We start from the raw sequence: 21,281 nt of genomic DNA, 5'->3' as shown, positions 1-21,281 counted from the left end.
TGGGACCATTTAACTAGATAAGGCCCTAATCGTCTCATTCCTGGACTATCAGAACAGCCTTTTAAGTTGCTTTTCCCTCTTTGTAACCTTACTCACCAAACGTTGTGAAGTGTTGAGTGCTTATAGTAAACAGAGTGAACATAACTCTTCCCAAGGAAGAACTGGCTGACTTTAGTTTCTTGGTTTCTGGAAGGAGATGGGATAGTGGTATTGTCTTGCTTGAGGATAGCCAAATGGTTGTGGACAAGAGGGCTTGTTTCCTGACAAATGTTATTCTGCCTTAAGAGTGCAAAGATAAATGGTCTACCAGAGCTTCAGTACCTGTTTGTTGGGTTGCATTTAGTTTGGAGTGTTTGCTCTGTGCAGTGGAGAATACTTTGGAGGGTGGTAAGGTCTCTCTGTTTCATTACTGAAAAAGAATAGGAGTGGGGTCATGGCAATGGGGTATTTCATTCCTCTGTGTGTGTGTGTGTGTGTGTGTGTGTGTGTGTGTGTGTGAGATGGAGTCTTGCTCTGTCACCCAGGTTGGAGTGTAGTAGCCCAATCTTAGCTCACTGCAGCCTCTGCCTCCTGGTTTCAAGTGATTCTCCTGCCTCAGCCTCCTGAGTAGCTGGGATTACAGGTGCACGCCACCGCGCCTGGCTAATTTTTTTGTATTTTTAGTAGAGATGGGGTTTCACCATGTTGCCCGGGCTAGTGTTGAACTCCTGACCTCCAGTGATCCAAGTGCCTCGGCCTCCCAAAGTGCTGGGATTACAGGCATGAGCCACTGTGCCTGGCCTCATTCCTTCTTTTGCAGGGGCAGGATGTCTAGGTTTATGTAAATCTGTTCTTTTTTTTTTTTTTGAGACGGAGTCTCCCTCTGTTCCCCAGGCTGGAGTGCAGTGGCGCGATCTCGGCTCACTGCAAGCTCCGCCTCCCGGGATCATGCCATTCTCCTGCCTGGGACTACAGGCGCCCACCACCGCGCCCGGCTAATTTTTTTTGTATTTTTAGTAGAGACGAGGTTTCACCGTGGTCTCGATCTCCTGACCTTGTGATCCGCCCGCCTCGGCCTCCCAAAGTGCGGGGATTACAGGCGTGAGCCACCGCGCCCGGCCTGTAAATCTATTCTTATTCAACCAGAAATAAGGTAGCAACTTAAGATAATATTAAGTTTTTCTTTGAATGAATTAGAAAGGAATTATTATATGTTATTTTAGTCAAAGAATATTTTTACATTTGATGCATTCTTCTGTTATATAAGAGAAAGTTTAGAGAATTAGGATAGTGAATATTTTTAATGCTTTTTTTTTTTTTTTTTTGAGATGAAGTCTCACTCTGTCACCCAGGCTGGAGTGCAATGGCACTATCTCGGCTCACTGCAACTTCCGCCTCCCTGGTTCAAGAGATTCTCCCACCTCAGCCTCCCAAGTAGCTTGGACTACAGGTGCACGCCACCGTGCCTGGCTAACTTTTTGTATTTTTAGTAGGGATGGGGTTTCACCATGTTGGCCAGGCTGTTCTTGAACTCCTGACCTCAAGTGATCTGCCCACCTTGGCCTCCCAAACTGCTGGGATTGCAGGAGTGATCCACCACACCTGGCCTTTAATGCTTTTAGGAAAAATTTGAAGTTAATTCTTTTAAACATGGGACCTGGAGAATCACTGAACTTCCTTTTTTTTTTTTTTCTTCTATTGAGACAGGATTTCTCTCTGCTATCTATGCTGATCACGGACTCCTGAGCTTAAGAGATCCTCCTGCTATGGCCTCCCAAAGTGCTGGGGTTACAGGCATGAGCTACTGTGCTGGCCAGACTTTTTAAATGGAAAACTTTTTAGCTTGGTTTCAGTAGATTAATCCTGAATTTCTTTATGTCCTCAATTCTATGGCTTATGCCAAGGCATGAGTTGAGGTTAACAGAAATCCTTTTATGATAATAGAAAGATAACGATGTCCAAGTTTAATGTACAGTATAATGACTTAAGGTCCATTCTAGGAAAGCCTGTATATTTATCATTAATTTCTTTTTGGTGTTGGAATTATACACCTACAGTATTTCATGTAAAACTCCAGAGGATCACCTGAAATATGAATGATTTACAATAGACAAAATAATAAAAATGCTCATTGTAGGAAGATAGAAAAATATATAAACGAGAAAATCAACATAAAAATACATAAACAAGAAAATAGCAAATTGGGAGCAAGCTTGCTTTTGACTCTAGTTTGACCTGTGTTTCTTAGAATAAATCTTGATTTTCACTCTTGCCCTTGACCCAAGACTGGGCCAGTGGAGGCAACCACCACCATCTGTGCTTTCAGTGTTGAGCATCCTACCAAGGAAGGTGGCTTAGATTTTGAAAGTTTCTCTCAGTCAGATAGTAGGGGAACAACTCTTAGAATGTTAGATGAGTGGTGGCAATGCCCCGGAAGGAGCCACCTTTCATGGAGGGACGGCTGTGCTTCAGGCATTGTGCCAGAGGTTTACAGGGACCTCTTTAATCTTCACCATAACCTGATTTTGCAGGTCAGAAACTTTGTAGGTAAGAAAACTGCATACTGTATCAGTTTAAATTCAAGTTCATCAAGCTAAACCAGCTCAGTAACAAATATTTATTGAGTGAAGGTTCAGTGGTAAATGAGACACAAACAGTTCCCTCATGGAACTTAGAGTCTGGAATGACATAGGGACAGTCAGTGCTTTGCCAGAGTTGAAAGCCATACATCTCTTGGCTTTTTGGCTATTGTTTTTTCCATTGTTATTCTTCTCATTTTAGCCATTCTTACTGAATTTAATTGAAATTTTACTTAATTATTATAATGCCTATGGATCCATGTTCTGCATATTAACTCATTCATGCTAATTCAAGACTGTAACTATAGGTACCCAACACTCAGAATTGAGATGGTCTCTGAAAACTCTATTCTTGACCAACTCTCTAATATCATTTTATTTTATTTAATTGCCTTTTAAAAAAGTATAATACAAACAAAACTCCAGTAAGCAAATGGCTTTAATTTTTGTGTGTCAGTTAGTAGAGATTTTATTGTATACACTTTCTGGTTTAATTTATTACTGAAGCCATACTTTTTTTTAGCATTAAAATTCTAAGATTTTATATTTATAATAGTGATAACGGTTTTTTACTGTAATTACTAATGATATTTAAAGCACAGAGTAGGCAAAATCTTAGGAAATATACTCTGCTTTTTTTCCTTCCATTTCTGACAATCATTGCAGATAAACTTGTAATTTTATTCATGTTGCTACTAATATGGGGACATTATAAATTTATCATGTCTGTGCAGAAACCTGAACACCACTTTATTACATGTGGGTATCAGTTGGTGACAATGTAATATTGTTGATTCTGTGTCAACAAGCTATTGGATTGTTTCAAGTCATCACAATCACGTTATAACACGAAGTGATGACATTGGCAGAGCCTGAAAGTGGTTTGGAGACCTGCTCATGCTATTTGAGCCCAGGCATAACAAACCAGGGCCAAGGGACTTCTGGCGTAAAGATAACCTGCTGGTGAGGCATGTTCTGAAGTTCTTTTTGCTCAGTCTGTTAAAAGCAATATAGTAGGGGAGACACAGGAAATTTAGTGTCATTCTACCCTGAGAGTATTTGCAAATATAATAGGTCCTTCTTTATAGATTTACAAGGCAATGATTTGCTGTTACATTTGTTTCTGTATAGGGAAATTAAAATCATGATTATGCTATATTAGTAAATTGCTTCTAATACAAATTACAGTTTTTGATTGTAGGGTAAGATGTACTCTTGTAGCCCTTTTCCCTCCCTCCCTCCCTCCCTCCCTCCATCCCTTCCTTCTCTCCTTCCTTCCTTCCTTCCTTCCTTCCTTCCTTCCTTCCTTCCTTCCTTCCTTCCTTCTTTCCTTCCTTCCTTCTTTTCTTCCTTCCCTTCTACCTTCCTTGTAGATATCTTTGTCATCTTTTGGACATCATCTTGGTTTCACACATATATTCTAACACACCATATATAGTTCATTTATTGAGGGTAGGCTGGGTACTAGGAGGTCCTGTAACAGGCCATGGGAATACAGAGGTCACTTCATCTCATCTGTTCTGTTCTTTATATTTCATATATCCAGGTCATGGCAGGAGAATTTTGAACTTTCTGCTTATAAAATCCTTTCCAAGGCATAACTTGTCACTAAAGGGGAAAAATACAAAAATATTGTGTAAAACAGCAGCAAAACCAGTTTTTAAAAAAGGGAATGACATATTACATTTTTATTAAAAATGTTGACTTCAGTTTACTAGATGTTTATCAGTACTTACTGCCCAAGAAGAGGCTTTTAAACTTACTGTTGGAAATCTTTTTGGCACTCTTGCTGCACAATATTTCTTAATAGTTTAAGAAAATTCTTACTCTGTTGGCAGAAGCCATACATGCCCATCACTAAATGGTCAAGGTTGAGGCATGCCTGTGTGTGCAACTCAGTTATTCATCTAACGAATGAACTGTGGATAAAGTATAGTGTTTGTGTGAATAACAATGCAGGAGCCTCACCATCACCAAACATAAACATTTCTGATAAGAGCTATTGTCAGAGTTGCTTATTGATGTTGAAGCATTGATTTCGTTAGAGTCAATTATATGTGTGTGTGTGTGTGTGTATGTGTGTGTGTGTATATATATTTATGTATATACCTGATCTCTACTTTCTGAAAATTTACACATTTAGAATGGAGGTTATTTAGTTCCTATCATGTAACTTGTGACTTATAAGCCCACTTAGCAATTACATACTGCTTCGGTCTGAATTTGGGCCGTAGCCAAATAAGGGTGAGTTGCCATTTTGTACCAAATTGAGGTTGAGGTGCAAGATGCCAGGTGTCATTTAAACCAAGGTTAGAATGCAAGATGCTAGGTCTCATGAAATCTAGTGTCTGGACACTGATCGCTAACCTTAACATCTCTCCTTTCTGCCCTCTCTCTTTTTCTCTCCCTTATTCTTTTCTCTCTATTTTTGCCTCTTCTCTCTCTTCTCATGTCTTTAGAGCTTGTTGTAACTATTGCGATAGTCAAGAACTAAATAACATGGAGTTAGGGAGAAGGAATACAGCAAGGTGTTTGTATGATTCAGTCAAGAAGGCCCATTTAGTAGTTATAAATAATTTAGCCTATGGCTATGGGGAATTACCAAATCTACCAATTGACGGTCAATTTCTTCTCTTCTTGTTGCTATTGTCATAATTTGCAGTATCAAACTATCGTTCATTTGATAACCTGGTGATCTCATCTGATTATTAAGATGACCAAAATGAAAGTGATGCTTATAGCTTTAACATATCCATGTCAATTTGATTTATGGTTCAACACTTGGACCTAATTAATCAGAAAAACCCTAATTTGATGCTATCTATTAATGCTAGTCTGAAACACCATTCAAAAGCCTTAGGCAAGAAAGCTGCCTTTCTAAAGTCTCTCTTGTCATCTATTTCTCATGAATGTCCATTTTCTTTTTTAGTGTTTGAGTCCACTCAGCCATTTTCCAGTAATTTATATTGCTAATCAAAAAGCCATATAGGAATTCTCTGGGTGATTGGGACTGAAAATGTGCTCTGAAATGGGAATGATTTGTAGTTTTTGCACAGGGTGTGTTAAGTCATCAGGTGCTGAAGGGCATGCTATTCTTGCAAGTAGTTTGATTCATTGGATCCTTATTTACCTGGGCAGACAGGCCATCTTAAATTTTCTTCTGTTTGGATAGTGCTCTTTTCAACATCCTGTAAGCGTAGCTCTTTTGCCATGAAAGATGTAAATAACCAGTTAGTCCCTAGTGGGGATCGGGGGCAGAGGAGATGAAGGTCCTGAGCTTAGTTTCCTTCCATGTGGAGGGAAGGTTCCTCTTTAGGAACCTCAGTGACTTAGTTGATAGAGGAAGCACTGCATGAGCTATTCAGGGGGAGCACAGAAAAGACTGATACAAATACAGTTTCAGTGCTTTGATGCTCGCTAATAGGAAATTTTCATTGCTCGGCGTCCTTAGTAAAAGCTTGGACATTCTTTTGAATGTTTGGGCACTTGAGTGATTGTCAATTTATATTTTTATTTTTTTGTGAGTGTATGCAGTTGGGGTGGGGAGAGGACATTTGAAGAAATTATTATTTTTTGCTCTGATAATGAATACGGATGGGAAAAGTTTGCATCATAACGCAATGTGTTTATGACTGTTTTTCATAGCCACAATCCTTTATGTTAATGACGAACTACTTGAGGATTTCAGATGCTTGTGTTTTTCCAGTGTGGTCCCCTCCCCTTGAAGGGGTAGACCTGTGGACGTGTGATGGAATGGAGCATTCCAGGGTGAAACAGGCCTTTCTGGAACTTAGATTCTTTATCACACTCCGAGGGGAGTTCGTTTCCAGTTGCTGGTACTAGCAGATGCAGCGTGCAATTGCCCAATCCTAGGTGCTCTTATTGATGGGTGGGGAGGAGTGGGATTGCTGTTTAAGAAATTTTATTATCTTTAGAAGGGAAGAATTTATTATGGTTTTTTTTTTTATGGTCTCTTTCATGTGGGCTAAGATAATTTTGAGCTCTGACTGTCCAAGCTGCTTAGAGGCTCTGAGTTGTTCTCCACTGGGGGTGGTACTGCCGCTCTCAAGTGGCATGGACGTGCCTGGGAGTGTTTTTTGTCACAGTGATGTGGCAGGGCACTACTGGTGTTCCACAGGTGGGGGCCAGGGATGGTGTACATACTGCTTTGCCCAGGACAGTTCTGCAAAGTGAGTAATTATCCCAACCTAAATGGCGATAGCATCCTCCGAAGAACCTCTGAGAAGTGTGACTTTGCTTATAATGTTCTGTAGTGCTGATGGACTGCCTGATTGTAGAGGTGAGAGGTGCGTAATGAAAAAACAAGCGGGATGTGAGAGCCTTGGGGGCAGGGGAGAAAGACAGGTGACTAGTGTTTAAATGGGAACGGAGAAGGGTAGCTCAGTTATAAATGGCTCAGTTTTAATCTCTCATTGCTCAGAATTGAGAGGCTGCTCAAGTAGTATATCTCATTCTGCTGCCATTTGGTTATTGGAAAGGCACATTATTTTAATTACTAAGCAAATATTTAAGTAATCTTTGAGATCAACTATCTTGAGAGCTGACTGGATTCTGTGGGCTGGATACACAGACACGTCCAGCTTGGAAAGGATGGTGGGGGATGGTCACTAGGATGTTGTTGGCAATGCCCTAAGGCAGTGGTCCCCAACCTTTTTAGCACCAGGGACTGGTTTCATGGAAGATAATTTTTCCATGGACAATGGGGAGGTGGTGGGGGAGGGATGGTTTTGGGATGACACTGTTTCACCTCAGCTCATCAGGCATTAGATTCTCATAAGGAATGCACAACCTAGATCCCTCTCATGTGCAGTTCACAATAGGGTTTGTGCTCCTATGAGAGTCTAATACAGCCACTCATCTGACAGGAGGTGGAACTCAGGCGATAATGCTTGCTCACTCACCTCTCACCTGCTGCTATGTAGCCTGGTTCTTAGCAGGCCACGGACCAGTACCGGTCTGTAGCCCAGGGACTGGGGACCCTGCCTCATGGAACCTGTTGGTAGTTTGCCATGCAAGTAGACCTGCTTTGGATCCTCCTGGGGCAGCTGGAGGGGCTGCAAGGTGAGACCCTTCTCTGCTAGCAGCCTCTTGGTGAAGCACCTACCAGCCTGCTCACTGGGCTCATGGTTGTGGTGAGGTTCTGGGGATTGAAGTGGAGCTCCAAGCTCTTCTCATGGTCAAAGTCTGCATGCTAGTTCAGGCTTTACCTACTCAGAGTGACCTTCACTTTTAACACAGTTATTTCCTGAGTAATCACCCTCATACTCATTTGATAGTCACTCTTTGGCTTGGCACTCAAAGCTCTTTTTTCTCCATCTTCTCAGCCTTGTTGCCTACCACTCTCCAAGAGGTCCCCACTGCGTGGGCCATACTTATTAGACCCTCACCCATGCTAAGCTTCTGTCAAGTTTTTTTTTTTTTCTTAGAGACAAGTTTCACCATGTTGGCCAAGCTGGTCTTGAACTCCTGGCCTCAAGTGATCTGCCCGGCTCAGCCTCCCAAAGTGCTGGGATTATAGGCGTGAGCGATCACGCCTGGCCTGTCAAGTTGTTTTGACCCTACAGACAAAGCCTGGTCTCCCTCTTCACCTCCCCAAATCCTGCTCATTCACAAAGACCCAATGTAGTCTTATAATTCTTCATGAAGACTTCTCTGATGACACCAGCCTGCAGTGTTATTTTTTTCCCCCAAGGCCAGTTGTTTTTTATTATATCCATTGCTTATTTGGAATCAAATTGTCTGTTGTCATATGGCATAGCTTTGGAGTCAGACTGCCTCAGTGTAAATCCATGCTCCACTACCTACTAGCTGTGAGATTTGTTCAAGTCTCGTTGTCCTCATCTATGAAATGGGGCCATTGATACCATCTCACAAAGCTGTTGTGAGGATAAGTAAGGTAATGCATGGGGAACACTTAAAATATTGCTGGCAAGTTCTGGGTGAACAGATGCTGTCATTTGCTTTGCAGGACATGAAATGATGAAATAAGTACAGGCTCTGGAGTCACACAGGTCCTGGGGCTATATCAGACTTTGACATTTTCTACCTTTGTGGCCCTGGGTGAGTTGGTTAATGTCACCGAGGCTCAGGTTCCCCTTCTGTTAAATAAGTATAAATCTCACATCATACAGTTCTAAGAGGATCCAGTGGATATCTATAAAGCTTTATATATTGTCTAACACATAGTAGGTACTCATTAAACAGTATCAGCTATTGTTATTGCATGGATATTTAATTTATAACATATAAATCACTGTTGCCCCCACTAAACTTATAGGCTCTGTCAAAAAGGAAGCATATCTTATTTTTCTTTGTTCTTCCACTGATCCTCGGACAACTGCACATAGTAGTTATGAATTTATTTGTGGCTTTAGTGAATCTGGCATCATATTCTTTTTGTCCTTATTTGTTTATTCATTTATTTTTGCACTTAAATTATGCCTACATGATAATGCATCAAACTGCATTGTGGGTTTTGTCCCCAAATCTCTGACTTCTTGAAATGTCCTTATAGTATTGTTTTCCTCTAAGAAAACATCAGGGCTCTGAAACAATAATTGGGACAAAGCAGTCTATTCAGTGGTTTGTAAACTGGATTAAAAAAAAAACCAAAAGAATTCCTGCCACCTATTTGGTGATCTGTAAGGAAAACCAGGCAGTTAAAATGTTGCACAGAAAGAGAACAGTCGGTTGGTTTGCTGTTCATGTCTTGTTTCAGTTTCATTAACTGAATCCTTGACTATTCTATCAATTTGACACTAGACAGGGTAGGGTGCTCCATATAATTTGCTATTCTTGGCTATCATCACTATAGTGTAAAATTTTGGAAATAAGCCAGTGACCCTAAATCTTTAAAAGGGGACTGGCCTTGTTTATGTGGGCAAGGTATGGGAATTGTAGTGAACAGTCGGCCAACTTATGAATATCAGAAGTGTGTCTATCAATACCAAAGGAATCAAAATTAAGTACAGAAAAAGTGAAGCAAAAATTATGGATAAGTTAAGGAATTGCCTCTTAAATTTGTTTGTTTCTTTGAGTTCAGTGAAGGTGGGACTATTAAAATGTGATTTAGTCATACACAGTTTTAAAAAGAGGACTGTACCTCCTCAGGTAGACCAACTGTTTGGAAGGACCAGTATGTGTTAAGAGGATCTAGCGGGGAAATAGGATTTGCCATAGAAATTACCTTACTCTGTTAACTTTGGACAATGTTCCATTGACTACTACTCGCCTTTATCTTATAAGAAGAGAATTTATGGAAGAAAAAGGAAACTTACAAGGAAAGGGTAAAAGAATGAAACTGCTATTAATATGACTCAATGTTTTTTTCTTTCTTTCTTTTTTTTTAATAAAAACTTCTAGATATTCCTCTTTTTTCAGATTATTCCAGATTCCATTTTTCTTTCTATGGATTTAAGATGGTAAATTTCTATTTAAAGTCTCATTGTTTGTTCTGATAGCTTTCTATATCTCTGATACATAATGGTCTCAGCAGGCTGAGTTTTACAAAGAGAATTCTACACTTCCTGACGAACATGCATTAGCTATTCCATGAGCACCCGGTGCTGTGCCAGAGGCTGTAAATGACACAGAGGAATGTTCTCAATCCAGCATTTTTCCTTGCTGTGGAAAACAAACAGGCAAATGACTTCTTTTCTCTGGGCGCTATCTGTTACTCTAATATCTTATCTTAACACACTCTTAGTCCAACACTTACCCAGGAAGCTTGGAATATGGCTACTTATGAAGAAAGGATTACTCTTGTTTTTTTTTTTTTTTTCCCTAGCTTTGGGCTCTTTATGAGGTTGAGGTTGGGAAACAAGTTTATTCCTATGTCTAATATAAATTTTACTACAGATATCAAAACGCTTAAATTTTTTTTTTGCATTGCTTTTGATTGCTGCAATGTTTCCGAAGCCCAATAATTTTTTAATGCTATGTTAGTCACCAAGTAGATTACTCTTTTTCTCCAACTGAAGTATATGAGCTCTATGGATTCTACGCCAGCCCAATAATGAACTCAGTTAATGTTAACTGAGAGCAGCTTTGGGGGATCACTTTTTTCCATTCATTCTTGAGTTTAGTGGAATAAACTTTTTCTTTTGATGAAAGGGAACATAGAGTAGTGGTCAAGTAGCACGAATACTGGAATCAGAACTGTCAGATTCAAATCCTTGCTTTGCACATATTTGCTATTGGATCTTGGGCAAGTTACTGAATTGCTCTGTGCTTCAATTTATTTATTTGCAAAATGTTCATAATAACAGCATCTATTTCATAGGGTTATTATGAGGATTAAATGAGCTAATGTTGGCAGAGCACTTAGAATGGTGCGTGCCATTTAAGCGCCATATGAGTACTTCTTTTCATCTTTGCATCATCTATTCTGATTCATGGGACAGGCAGGGGTTAGTGCTTGAGAGATAGGGTGTTCATTTGGTTCTGATGGTTCCTTTGCGATGATTGCCTGGTTCTTAACAAAACATTTTTATTTCAATGTGGATTGTATTTTCCTCCTTTCATCCTTGGTTTTTACTAGAGGGAATTTTTTTTTTCTTTTTTTAAATCAGGCAGCCCCCAAACCAGAGAGGCTCCTGGAGAATGTTTTAAAGTTACGTAAATGATTGTTTGCAAGGTTACTTCTTGGCTAAAACTGGATTGGTTGAATATGGCAGTTTTGAGACTATTTTCTGAACAAAGTTTTAAAACTGGCTCTATGTAGATTTTTTTTCTCCCTGTGGGTGGCTCCAGTGTGTGAAATCATCCCCCCCAACTTTTTTTTTAAACTTTAAATACTTAAATAACGAAAAGGTAGATAATATCTAGATAAAACTTTTGGAGGGCTTGTGAATAAAGGCTACTTATTTAAAACAAAACACTTAAAATAAAGTGCATATGGACCAACTGAAGTCAGGGGCATTTGCAATTGTTATTAGACCTAATCCAGACCTTTAAACTAGTGGTTTATATTTGGTTTATTTTTAAACAACACATACTCCCTTTATGAGAGAATGAGCTTCTGAGGCCAGTGAAGCATTTGGCTGATTGCTGAGAGGTCAGCCAGCAATGATAAAGTATCAGTTTGTTTTTTCTGGAGAGATATTTCCAAACAATAGTCATTTGGGAGTTAGAAACAGGCATCGAAGTTACTACTGAAAAGGTGAATTTGACAAATGAATTATAGATCTGTTGATAAACTGAGTAAATTGGATTTGATATATTAGATAATGGAGTGAGGAGATCAAGTGTGAAAATCACTGCCTATAAAAATTACTTAATTGCAACATTTCCCCATTAGTTTCATTTTTCACATGTGTGATTTTAAATAACTGACTTCAAAGTGTTTTATAAAATGACTTTTGGGTCTCTATTTTGTGTTCTTTTCATGATGTGTTTAACTTGGCATTTTAGCTTGGCAAAAACAAACAAGTCCCCCCACCCCACTCCTCAAAAATGGGACTTGTAATAAAAGTTGCTAAAGAAATAGCATTAATTATATATATTTTCAAAACAGGCAATGTATATTGTTCTGATAATTTCCTCCTGAGTACTCAGTCTCTACGTTTATACTTTTCTTTTCTCCATAGCAATATGAAACTGTCTGTAAGAGGACTGTTCTTTATGATTGTTATAATTTTTCAACCAGAAGATACTACCTTTACAACCTCAGATACTAAGGGAGACAAATACACTGAACTTACAAATGTATTATGTTGGATTACTAACAATAGACCTAATTGATAAAAGTGATTTAATATATGTTGTGTTAATAGCTAAACCTCCAAAGCCCCTAATCTCCCATGGAAATATTGCTTTGTAGAACAAAATCCAATGAGAAGTTCTGGGATTCCAGAGTGAATTTGTACATTCCTTAGGGGCATTTTTGCAAGGGAGGTTGTTGTGCTTTAAAGGTAGTTGATAAGAGACCTGCACCACCAACCCCAGACCTGCACCACCAACCACCATCATGCATTAGTCTATAGAAGGTATTTGGGTGTACGTACTCCTGTACCACTCGGTACCACCATTTAGCCAAGCGAAGTTTCTGACCATTTGCAGCATACATTATAAATCAGGATGTCACTACCAGACAATCAGATTTGAACATTCCATGAACAAAGTAGCCTATATACCCTAGAAATAGATCACTTAACTATGTTTATGTCATGCTGTTGATATGCCTGCATTTACACAAATCAGGACAGCACATTGCTTGTTTATTTTAGGAGTAGGTAATTGATCTGTATATTTACCTAATTTTGGTTAATTAACTAAAAATTGAAATGGGTAATTTAGCATGATTGCTTAAATACATGGGGAAGATGTAATTATTCTTCCAACTCCAAAAATTGCTCCTTTATCCCATGAGTTTGTGAAAGAATAAAATAGTTTTGAGTCTTTAAGTGGGGCTGGTAGTGGCTGCTCTCTTTGAAAAATTTTTCTGTGTGGCACATAATGCTTGGGAAGGTCACTGGCCAGGTATTTGGGGAACTTTGTCCCTTGGGGAGACCTAGGAAAATCACAGGATATATTTATTCAGTGAAATGAGCTTGTTTAAGTTATATTGTCCTTCCAGTATCACTAGGGACTATCACTGCCACTTGGGCTGTCAAACTTTTGGTGTCAAGTTTGTATACTCTGGTTGGCTGCAGAGATTTTGTTTTGTTTTGTTTTTGGCTCTTTGGTTTAAAAAAATTGTTTGCAGAGATGAGCTTATAGATCTGGCAAGTTATAACTTAATTTTTAAAAATTAAGACAAAATATTAGTCTGAATCTAAGAATGAAAGGTCATAACCTGCTGTATATGATTTAGTAATAAAAAATCACTTAAAAAATAAGGTGAGGAACTCAAAAAAGTATAGTCAAGCAAATGAAAAGTTACTCATGATGTTATCAATCAGAGATAAGCACTGTTAACATTCTGGTCTTTTTTATGCTGTTTTTTTTTTTCTTTGCATATGTAACTCTGTTATCAGTAAAAACTTACATCCTTGTTTTTGTTACATTAAATTATGAGTATTTATCTAAGTACTTAGAATTTCTCCATAACCATTTTATAAGTTACTAATATGTCAAAAAGAGATGTAAAAAAATATAATCCTTTTATTGTTGGACATTTAGGAGGTTTGCAATTTCCTTTGTTACAAATAATGTTGTGATGAAAATCTTTATACATACATTTTTGTCTACTTCTTTGATTTGTTCCTTAGGAAAAAAATCCTTGAAGTAAAAGTACTAAATTAAAGATCAAGTGTTTTTAAAAAGCAAGATACATGTTGTCAAACAGCTTTCCCAATGAGTTCCATCAAGGTATACACTAATCAACTGTGTATGAAAATCACTCTCTTCTTGTGGATATTCGAATAAATATCTTTATATTATCATTGGGAGAATGTTTTCCTAATTTTCTAATTTGTATTTCTTTGATTATGTGATTAGTTGAATAATTTTTCATTTTTATCAAAAATTTATATTTCTTTGGTTAAATATCTGCATGGCATAAGTTTTTAAAATTTCTGTCTGTTATTGCAGAATGTGACAGTGAGCATTTTCGCTGTGGAAGTGGGCATTGCATCCCTGCAGACTGGAGGTGTGATGGGACCAAAGACTGTTCAGATGACACGGATGAAATTGGTTGTGGTAAGTGAGGAGGGGCCAGGCTAAGTTCTATTTTGAGTAACGTAAGTGCTTCGTGGTGATTTCACCTGCAACAAAGAGAAGAGTATGCCTTTTAGTGACAGAGTCAGGTCTGGGCCAAAGTCTTTTGAGATCTGTGTGGTTAAATAGAGAACTGGTGGCATTAGCAATGATTTCATTCCCTTCTGAGGTAGGGGTTCAATTCACATTGATGAAAGAATATTAGTTTCTATCTCACCCTTATCCCTGACCACAACTTCAATATGGAAACATATTTGGGTGCAGTTTTCTGAAGCCTGTAAGAGATTATTACTGATATTCACTCTGCGAATTTTGTGCACCCATAAGAACAAACAAAAAATAATGTTATCTGAACTACTATGATTTGTAAGTCAAGGAGGAGTCCATTTTTATGTAAAGGATGTAGAGTAACTTGTTGGAATTACCCAAAAGAAATCACATAATTGGTTCGTGTGATTTATGTTTTTTAAAAATTCTAGTTTTAAAAAATTTTAAAAATATGGTAATGTAGTAAACCTCAAATCTAATTAATTATTAAATGACGTTCACATACATTTTGTCATTTAGTTTTCTCACTAATCTTCTGAGGTAGGTTTCAGATTAGGAAATTGAGACTTGGAGAAGTTAAGTCATTTATTAAAGTTCTTACAGTTGGTAAGTCTGTGCACAGATCCCATTGCTCTTCCCAACTTCTCATAGGTGATCAATCATACATCTGCAATTTCCTTCATTTCAGCAGGTGAACTAATGAGGGTTTTCTTTCAAAAATCAGAAAAGCAGGTGAAAAATTTTTGTTTGGAATTGTTGGCCATCTTATGGCATACCATAGCGGTCAAACTTTGGTGTGTCATTTAGATGACAACGCATTTGAAACTGGGAGGAAGGGTAAGGACTGGGTCCTGTACAGTGCTCCTCTAACGCTCATGCACAAATGGATCACCTGGGAGCTCATTAAAGTGCAAATTTGGATTCCGTGTTTTGAGGTGGGACCTGAGCTTCTGCGTTTCTGTAAACTTCCTGCTGATGTTGATGCTGCTACTTTGCGGACTACACTTTGAACAAGGGACTAAACTATATTTGTAGAGACACGATCATGTGCTAACTGTTTGCCTCCACTGGGCTTACTGAGTTCATTTTAATTAAACAATAAAAGCAAAAAGGCAAGAGCAGTGTATCTGGGGTAAAGGAATAAGTGAACAGCTATGCCAACAACTCTTCAGAGATTGTTACCTGTATTATATTTTATTGACCTGTAAAAATAATAACAATAACAACAATACCAATGACGATAGTGAGAGCAGCTAACATTACTTGGTGCTTTCACATACATTATTTAACTTATTTTTCACAACAAACCGTGAGATGAGTATAGTCCCCATTTTATGATGCATACGAGGTTCAGAGAACCTGCCAAAGATCCTAAAGCAAGTAAATCATGGAAATAATAATTATTTGATTCTGGATTTTCTTTTCCAAATCTCATGAATTTTCCAGTTCATCATGATACTTTACTATTAGTTATTATGAAACAAATAGTTTAACAATAACTCATGGTTAATTTTTACTTGAGTGAAGCTTTTAATCTAACACCTTTACCATAATTTGTGTGTATGTCTGCTGTTTGTTTTATTCTCTGTGTTTTTAAGTTGCTTTGGTTCATGAGTTTGCTGTGATGCTGTTGCTGAGTTTATCTGAAAGTGAACTCTGGCATCCACAGACTCTAGTATAAGGGTTGTTTACTATTTGCCTTCAAATAAATTGAGGAGCAGTTGACATGATACGCTCTTCTGGAACAAGCATTGCTTGCTAGTATAGTGGGGAGGATGATTGCCATAATGAGTTCTCTTTTGGTTTGTTTTAGCTGTCGTGACCTGCCAGCAGGGCTATTTCAAGTGCCAGAGTGAGGGACAATGCATCCCCAACTCCTGGGTGTGTGACCAAGATCAAGACTGTGATGATGGCTCAGATGAACATCAAGGTTGCTGTAAGTGTTTGGAGAGGAATCTTGCTTGGCTTTGTGGACACCTAAAACCCAACCTGTCACAAAGAGGTTACACACAATGGGATGATTCTTTATAAATGTGGAGCGGGGCCTTAAATCATAAGGGAACCTATGCCAGCAATCTCATTCAGGGGTTGGATGATATTGAAAGTACAGATGTACTGAAGAATTATGAATATACCCCAGCAATTCGGAAATGAGATAGGTTCCCAGTCTTTAATTTTGATTATGTTATGCTCAAGAAAGAAACCAAATATCTATTGGTGTATATAGCTGGGTGTCTTCATGTGTGTGGTTGACAGCTGAATGAGTCCTTTGGCTCTGTGGCATACTTTGTATTCAAACCTTCCACCCCGTCTGCCCCAATATTAAACTCTCTTCTTTTTGACTTAGTGGAAGCAGGTAGGTCTGTTGGAGGGCTTCTTGGTGGTTACTTCAGTGACTGCTGCCGCAGCCACCATAGGATGAATTGGAACAAGAAAGAAAATAGTAGCAATGAAGCGGATCTTGGCAACTGAGGCATCCCTGGACATTGAGGTGGTTTGGTTCAGTTACCTTGAAAAAAACCTTTAAATTCTAATTTCTTTGAGATTAAACTGGAAAAATTGTTTTAATAGGTTTAACGATAATTTTATTTTATTTATTTTTATTTTATTATTATTTTTAGAGTCAGGGTCTCACTCTCTCACCCAGACTGGAGTGCAGTGGTGCGATCACAGCTCACTGCAGCCTCAAACACCTGGGCTCAGGTAGTCCTCCCGCTTCAGTCTCCTGAGTAGCTGGGACTATAGGTGTGCACCACCATGCCCAGCTAATTTTTAAATTTTTTGTAGAGATACGATCTTGTTACGTTGCCCAGGCTGGTCTGGAATCCTGGGCTCCTCCTGCTTTGGCCTCCCAAAATGTTGGGATTATAGGCATGACCCACTATGCCTGGCCTGAAAATAATTTCAGATGAGAGTAATGTCGGGTAAATATAAGATGGCGACCTGTGAGCAATTTGTCTCTCATGTGTATCATTCCATTCCTTTCTCTATTAAGGATATTTGTATAATTTAAAATCATTCTTGTATCATTGCGGATGTTGTTAGCTGCAAGGAAAGAAAAACACAACTCACAAAAGTTAAACAAAAAGGGGATTTATTATCTCACATAATAAGAAGCCTAACTGTAGGATTGTTCTAGGGTTGATTAATTCCCAGCTCAGTAACATTATCCAGTTTTTCCTTGCTTTTTTGCTCTGCCATATTTATCCTATCGGCCTTTCTTGATTGTGTAAAAGCTGCTCAAGTCTCAAAATTTGCATCCTGAAGACCTGACATTCTCTCAGGTAGAGAGGAGGTTCTTAATAAATAGATACTAAATGCGTAAATGATGGGTTGCTCATCTTTTGGCTATATAGCTTTGAGTCTGTTTTCCCTTATTCCTCTCACAGAGTGGGAAGAAAGCTGAGCTTTATTTTGCGATTCAGTGTGTGGTGGATGACCCTTTGCTAATAATAATACAGAGGGGATTGGAACTACTAAGGCAACTGCTTGGGAGAAGAGGCTGGAGATAAGTTTATAGCAGTCATTTTAAAACAATATTGCATATCATTTTATATGACCATGGGTTTCATAAGGCAATTCTCCCATTTTTAATGATATAAAAATTCTCCATTAGGTATCTTTTAACCACAAACAGAATATGCCACCTCTGTGTTCACTAAAGTCACCAGAGAACTCCTGATTGCCAATGGGCATTTTCCTTCCTTGTCACACTGGATGGGCATTTTGACTGCACTTGACTCTGGAGACCATTCCTCCTTCTTGACACCACTCCCTTGGCTGCCATGACTCCCAGCAGTCCTGGCTCTCTTTTGAGCTGCTTTGGTCGTTCCATTTTATTTTCCTCTTCTACTCAGCCCTTGAGTATTGGTGTTGCTCAGAGTCCTGCCCTGAGCAGCTTTTCTCATTCTAGATAATCTCAGGATAGTCTCACCATTCTCATGATTTTAGTGACCCTCTGTGGCCTGATGAGACCTAAATCTGTGTTTACAACCCAGATTTTTGTCCACACTTCAGTCTTTTATACTCAACTACCTTTGAACCTCTGCAAGGTGCCTTGAACTCAAGGTGTCCCAACTGCAAATAATCATCTTCCTTCCTGAACTGGATTTTCCTTCTATATTTGCTAGGCAACATATTTTATCTTTGTTAATGGAAATAGCATTTAACCCACTATGAGGCACTGGCAGAAAATACAAAATCAGTCTTAAATTATCGGAAATAGGCAGATGGAAGCTCTTTTACTTATTGAATTTGTGAAACATATTTCATAATGAAACTTTTATTAGATGAAGAAGAAAGATTGCTGTAAGTGACATGAACTATATAATCAATTGGCATGAAAAGGCTATCACAATCCCCTAAGCACCCACGCTAGAAACTTGGAAGTTATTCTTGATTCCTTCCTCTTTTTCACTGCCCACATTGAATCACCAACTCCTGCCTAATTTGCCTTATAAATATTTCTAAAGTTCATCTCTTTATTTCTCTCTCTATTTTTTTTTTTTTGTAATGACAGATTTTTTTTTTTTTGAGACAGGGTCTTGCTCTGTTGCCCAGGCTGGAGTGCAGTGGTGCAATCATGGTTCACTGTAGCCTTGACCTCCTGGGCTCCAATGGTCCTCCCACTTCTCAGCCTCCTGAGTAGCTGGGACTACAGGCGCATGGCACCACACCTGGCTAATTTTGTATTTTTTTTGCAGAGATGGGGTTCTGCCATGTTGCCCAGGCTGGTCTCCAACTCCTGGCCTCAAGTGATCCACCCATCTTGGCCTCCCAAGTGCTGGGATTATAGGTGTAAGCCACCATGTCTGGCCCATCTCTTTATTTCTGCTCCCACTGCCAACATCTCTCATTTGGGTGTCAGCAGTAGCCTCTGGGTTGGCCTCCCTGCCTCCAGTCCGGTGCATCCTTAGATTCTCTCTGACACTGATGCTGATCTAACTAAGATTCTTTGGTAGCTCTCCATTAATTCCAGGAGAAAGTTCCAATTCCCTAACATGGTTTACAGTGGCTTCCAGGATGTGGCTGGTGCTTATTTTCCTATGTCTATCATTTGCTATTCTTGTCTTGAAGTGGCCACTTGGGCACAGCAGTGCTTTCAGTTCCTGTGGGCGTGCCATGCTGTGTCCTAGCCTTTTGTGTCTGTGCAAGCTGCCTGAATGCTGAATGCTCAGTGCTAGATGGTTCTTCTTTGCTTTTGGCCTACCTGACTGCTGCTTCTTTAAGACCCAGGGAGGTATCACTTTTTCAAGGAAACGGTCCCCATGCATGTTCCCATCCCAGAGTGCATTAAGTTCCCAGATTGATGGTTCTATCATTCCTGTGTGCCTATAGTCCACTTTCATAACTGTTTTCTAATTACTCTTTAAAGTATCCCCTAGAAGACTATGAGCTTCTTGAGGGTAGGGATTGTGCCTTACTCATTTGCAGATTCCCATATTGCTATACTGTGTGGTACATAATAGGCCCTCAACAGATGTTTGTGTAATTAATGAACAGATGAATCCCAGCATTAGATTGGTTGATGGAATTATATAATTTTAATTTGTTTCCTCACATTTGAATGAGCTTTTAATTGCTCCTTCGTAAGCCCTTTGAAAACCTAAGCACAAAATTTAGAATTATTTGGGCTTGATGTAAAGAAGAAAGCCAAGGTAATTGAAATAGTACTGACACCTGACATAGTTTCTTTTCATATTTTGTTTGAGACACTCATGACTTGTCTTCTCGGGAATAAAAGAAAGTTCTTTAATTTTATGTGAAAATTGGCAATATATACTTAAATAAATTATATGGAAATTTAATGAGGAAGTATTAATCTCTTTAACCTTTTTCAGATAAAATTGTCTCTCTGCCATGGGCATAATTCAGACATTTAAGTGCCTTCTGGAAAAATCTACCTATTCTACCTTTATTAATAGAAGTAAAATTGGACCCACAGGTATAAGGTACTTAGAGAAAATATGAAATTATTTAGTGTTAGAAATAGGCTGACTGGAAAAATTTTGTTTGCTATTCCAGAATTATATGACACTATTTTATTAATTAAACAGAAAGAAGGAACAAAATGACAAGGAAGATATAATCAATTAAGCATGGAGAAGGGTGTTAATTATGGTTTTATAAAATATCTTATCATATGATAATTTTTTTATGTTTGAATTTTCAAGTACCACCTTGAAAACTGTCACTGTCTACTTATCTTTTACATTTTTCTTTTTTTTTTTTTTAGAGACAGGGGTCTTGCTTTGCTGCCCAGGCTGGAGTGCAGTGGTGTGATTATAGCTCACTATAACTACATAAAAAGAGAAGATTTTTTTGGCTCAAGTGATCCTCCTACCTCAGCCTTCCAAGTAGCTAGGACTATAGCTACTTGAAAGTGAGCCACTGTGCCCAATTTTTTTTTTTTTTTTTTTTTTTTAAGATATAAAGAGCTCACTATGTTGCCCAGGCTAGTCTTGAATTCCTGGCCTCAAGTGATCTTGCCTCAGTCTCCCGTAGCTGGGATTACAGGCAGGAGCCATAGTGCCAGGTTTACTTGTTGTTTGAAAAGGTTTTTCATGTTAAGTTTTGGTCGTACATTCCTTAACAGATATCTAATTTTATCAGAAAACCAAGTTTTGCTGAACCTAAATATCTATACTATATGTAAGTATAAAAAGCTCTGTAAAAATTGAGGGCAAACATTTTTTCTTCCATCAGGGGATTATATTATAATTTTTAGAGGATCACGTTTACCCCCAAAGCTCTTTGTATGTAGATGATTTAAAATCCCACGATAAGATAATGTTACCATGTTATGGTAATTCCTGCCTCAGATTTACAGGATAGCTTTCACATCATGCTTGTGGGCATCAATTCACTGGATTTTATCTGTTTTATCTGGAAGCAAATTTGATGAACTGATGATGCCCTGCTTTTACCTGTGTTAATCAACATGGGATAAAATCAAGCTAGCTTAAAATTTTTTTTTCCTCTTTATAAAATTGATAC

The 21,281-nt window shown here is 38.5% G+C and overlaps 1 protein-coding gene across 1 annotated transcript in view; it reads left to right on the top strand.

Annotated features, from left to right (window-relative positions):
• LRP2 (LDL receptor related protein 2) overlaps positions 1–21,281 on the top strand; it is a 213,793-nt gene that overhangs the window by 26,134 nt on the left and 166,378 nt on the right. Inside the window, exons 2-3 of the mRNA XM_005573401.5 lie at positions 14,112–14,219; positions 16,099–16,221. Of these exons, the coding sequence (XP_005573458.3) occupies positions 14,112–14,219; positions 16,099–16,221 (231 nt within the window). The remainder of the gene's footprint in view (positions 1–14,111; positions 14,220–16,098; positions 16,222–21,281) is intronic.

The sequence above is a fragment of the Macaca fascicularis genome, chromosome 12, assembly GCF_037993035.2.
Source record: "Macaca fascicularis isolate 582-1 chromosome 12, T2T-MFA8v1.1".
NCBI lineage: Eukaryota > Metazoa > Chordata > Mammalia > Primates > Cercopithecidae > Macaca > Macaca fascicularis.
The sequence above is the reverse complement of the archived record's forward strand: the minus strand, read 5'-3'. Positions and strand labels throughout refer to the sequence as shown.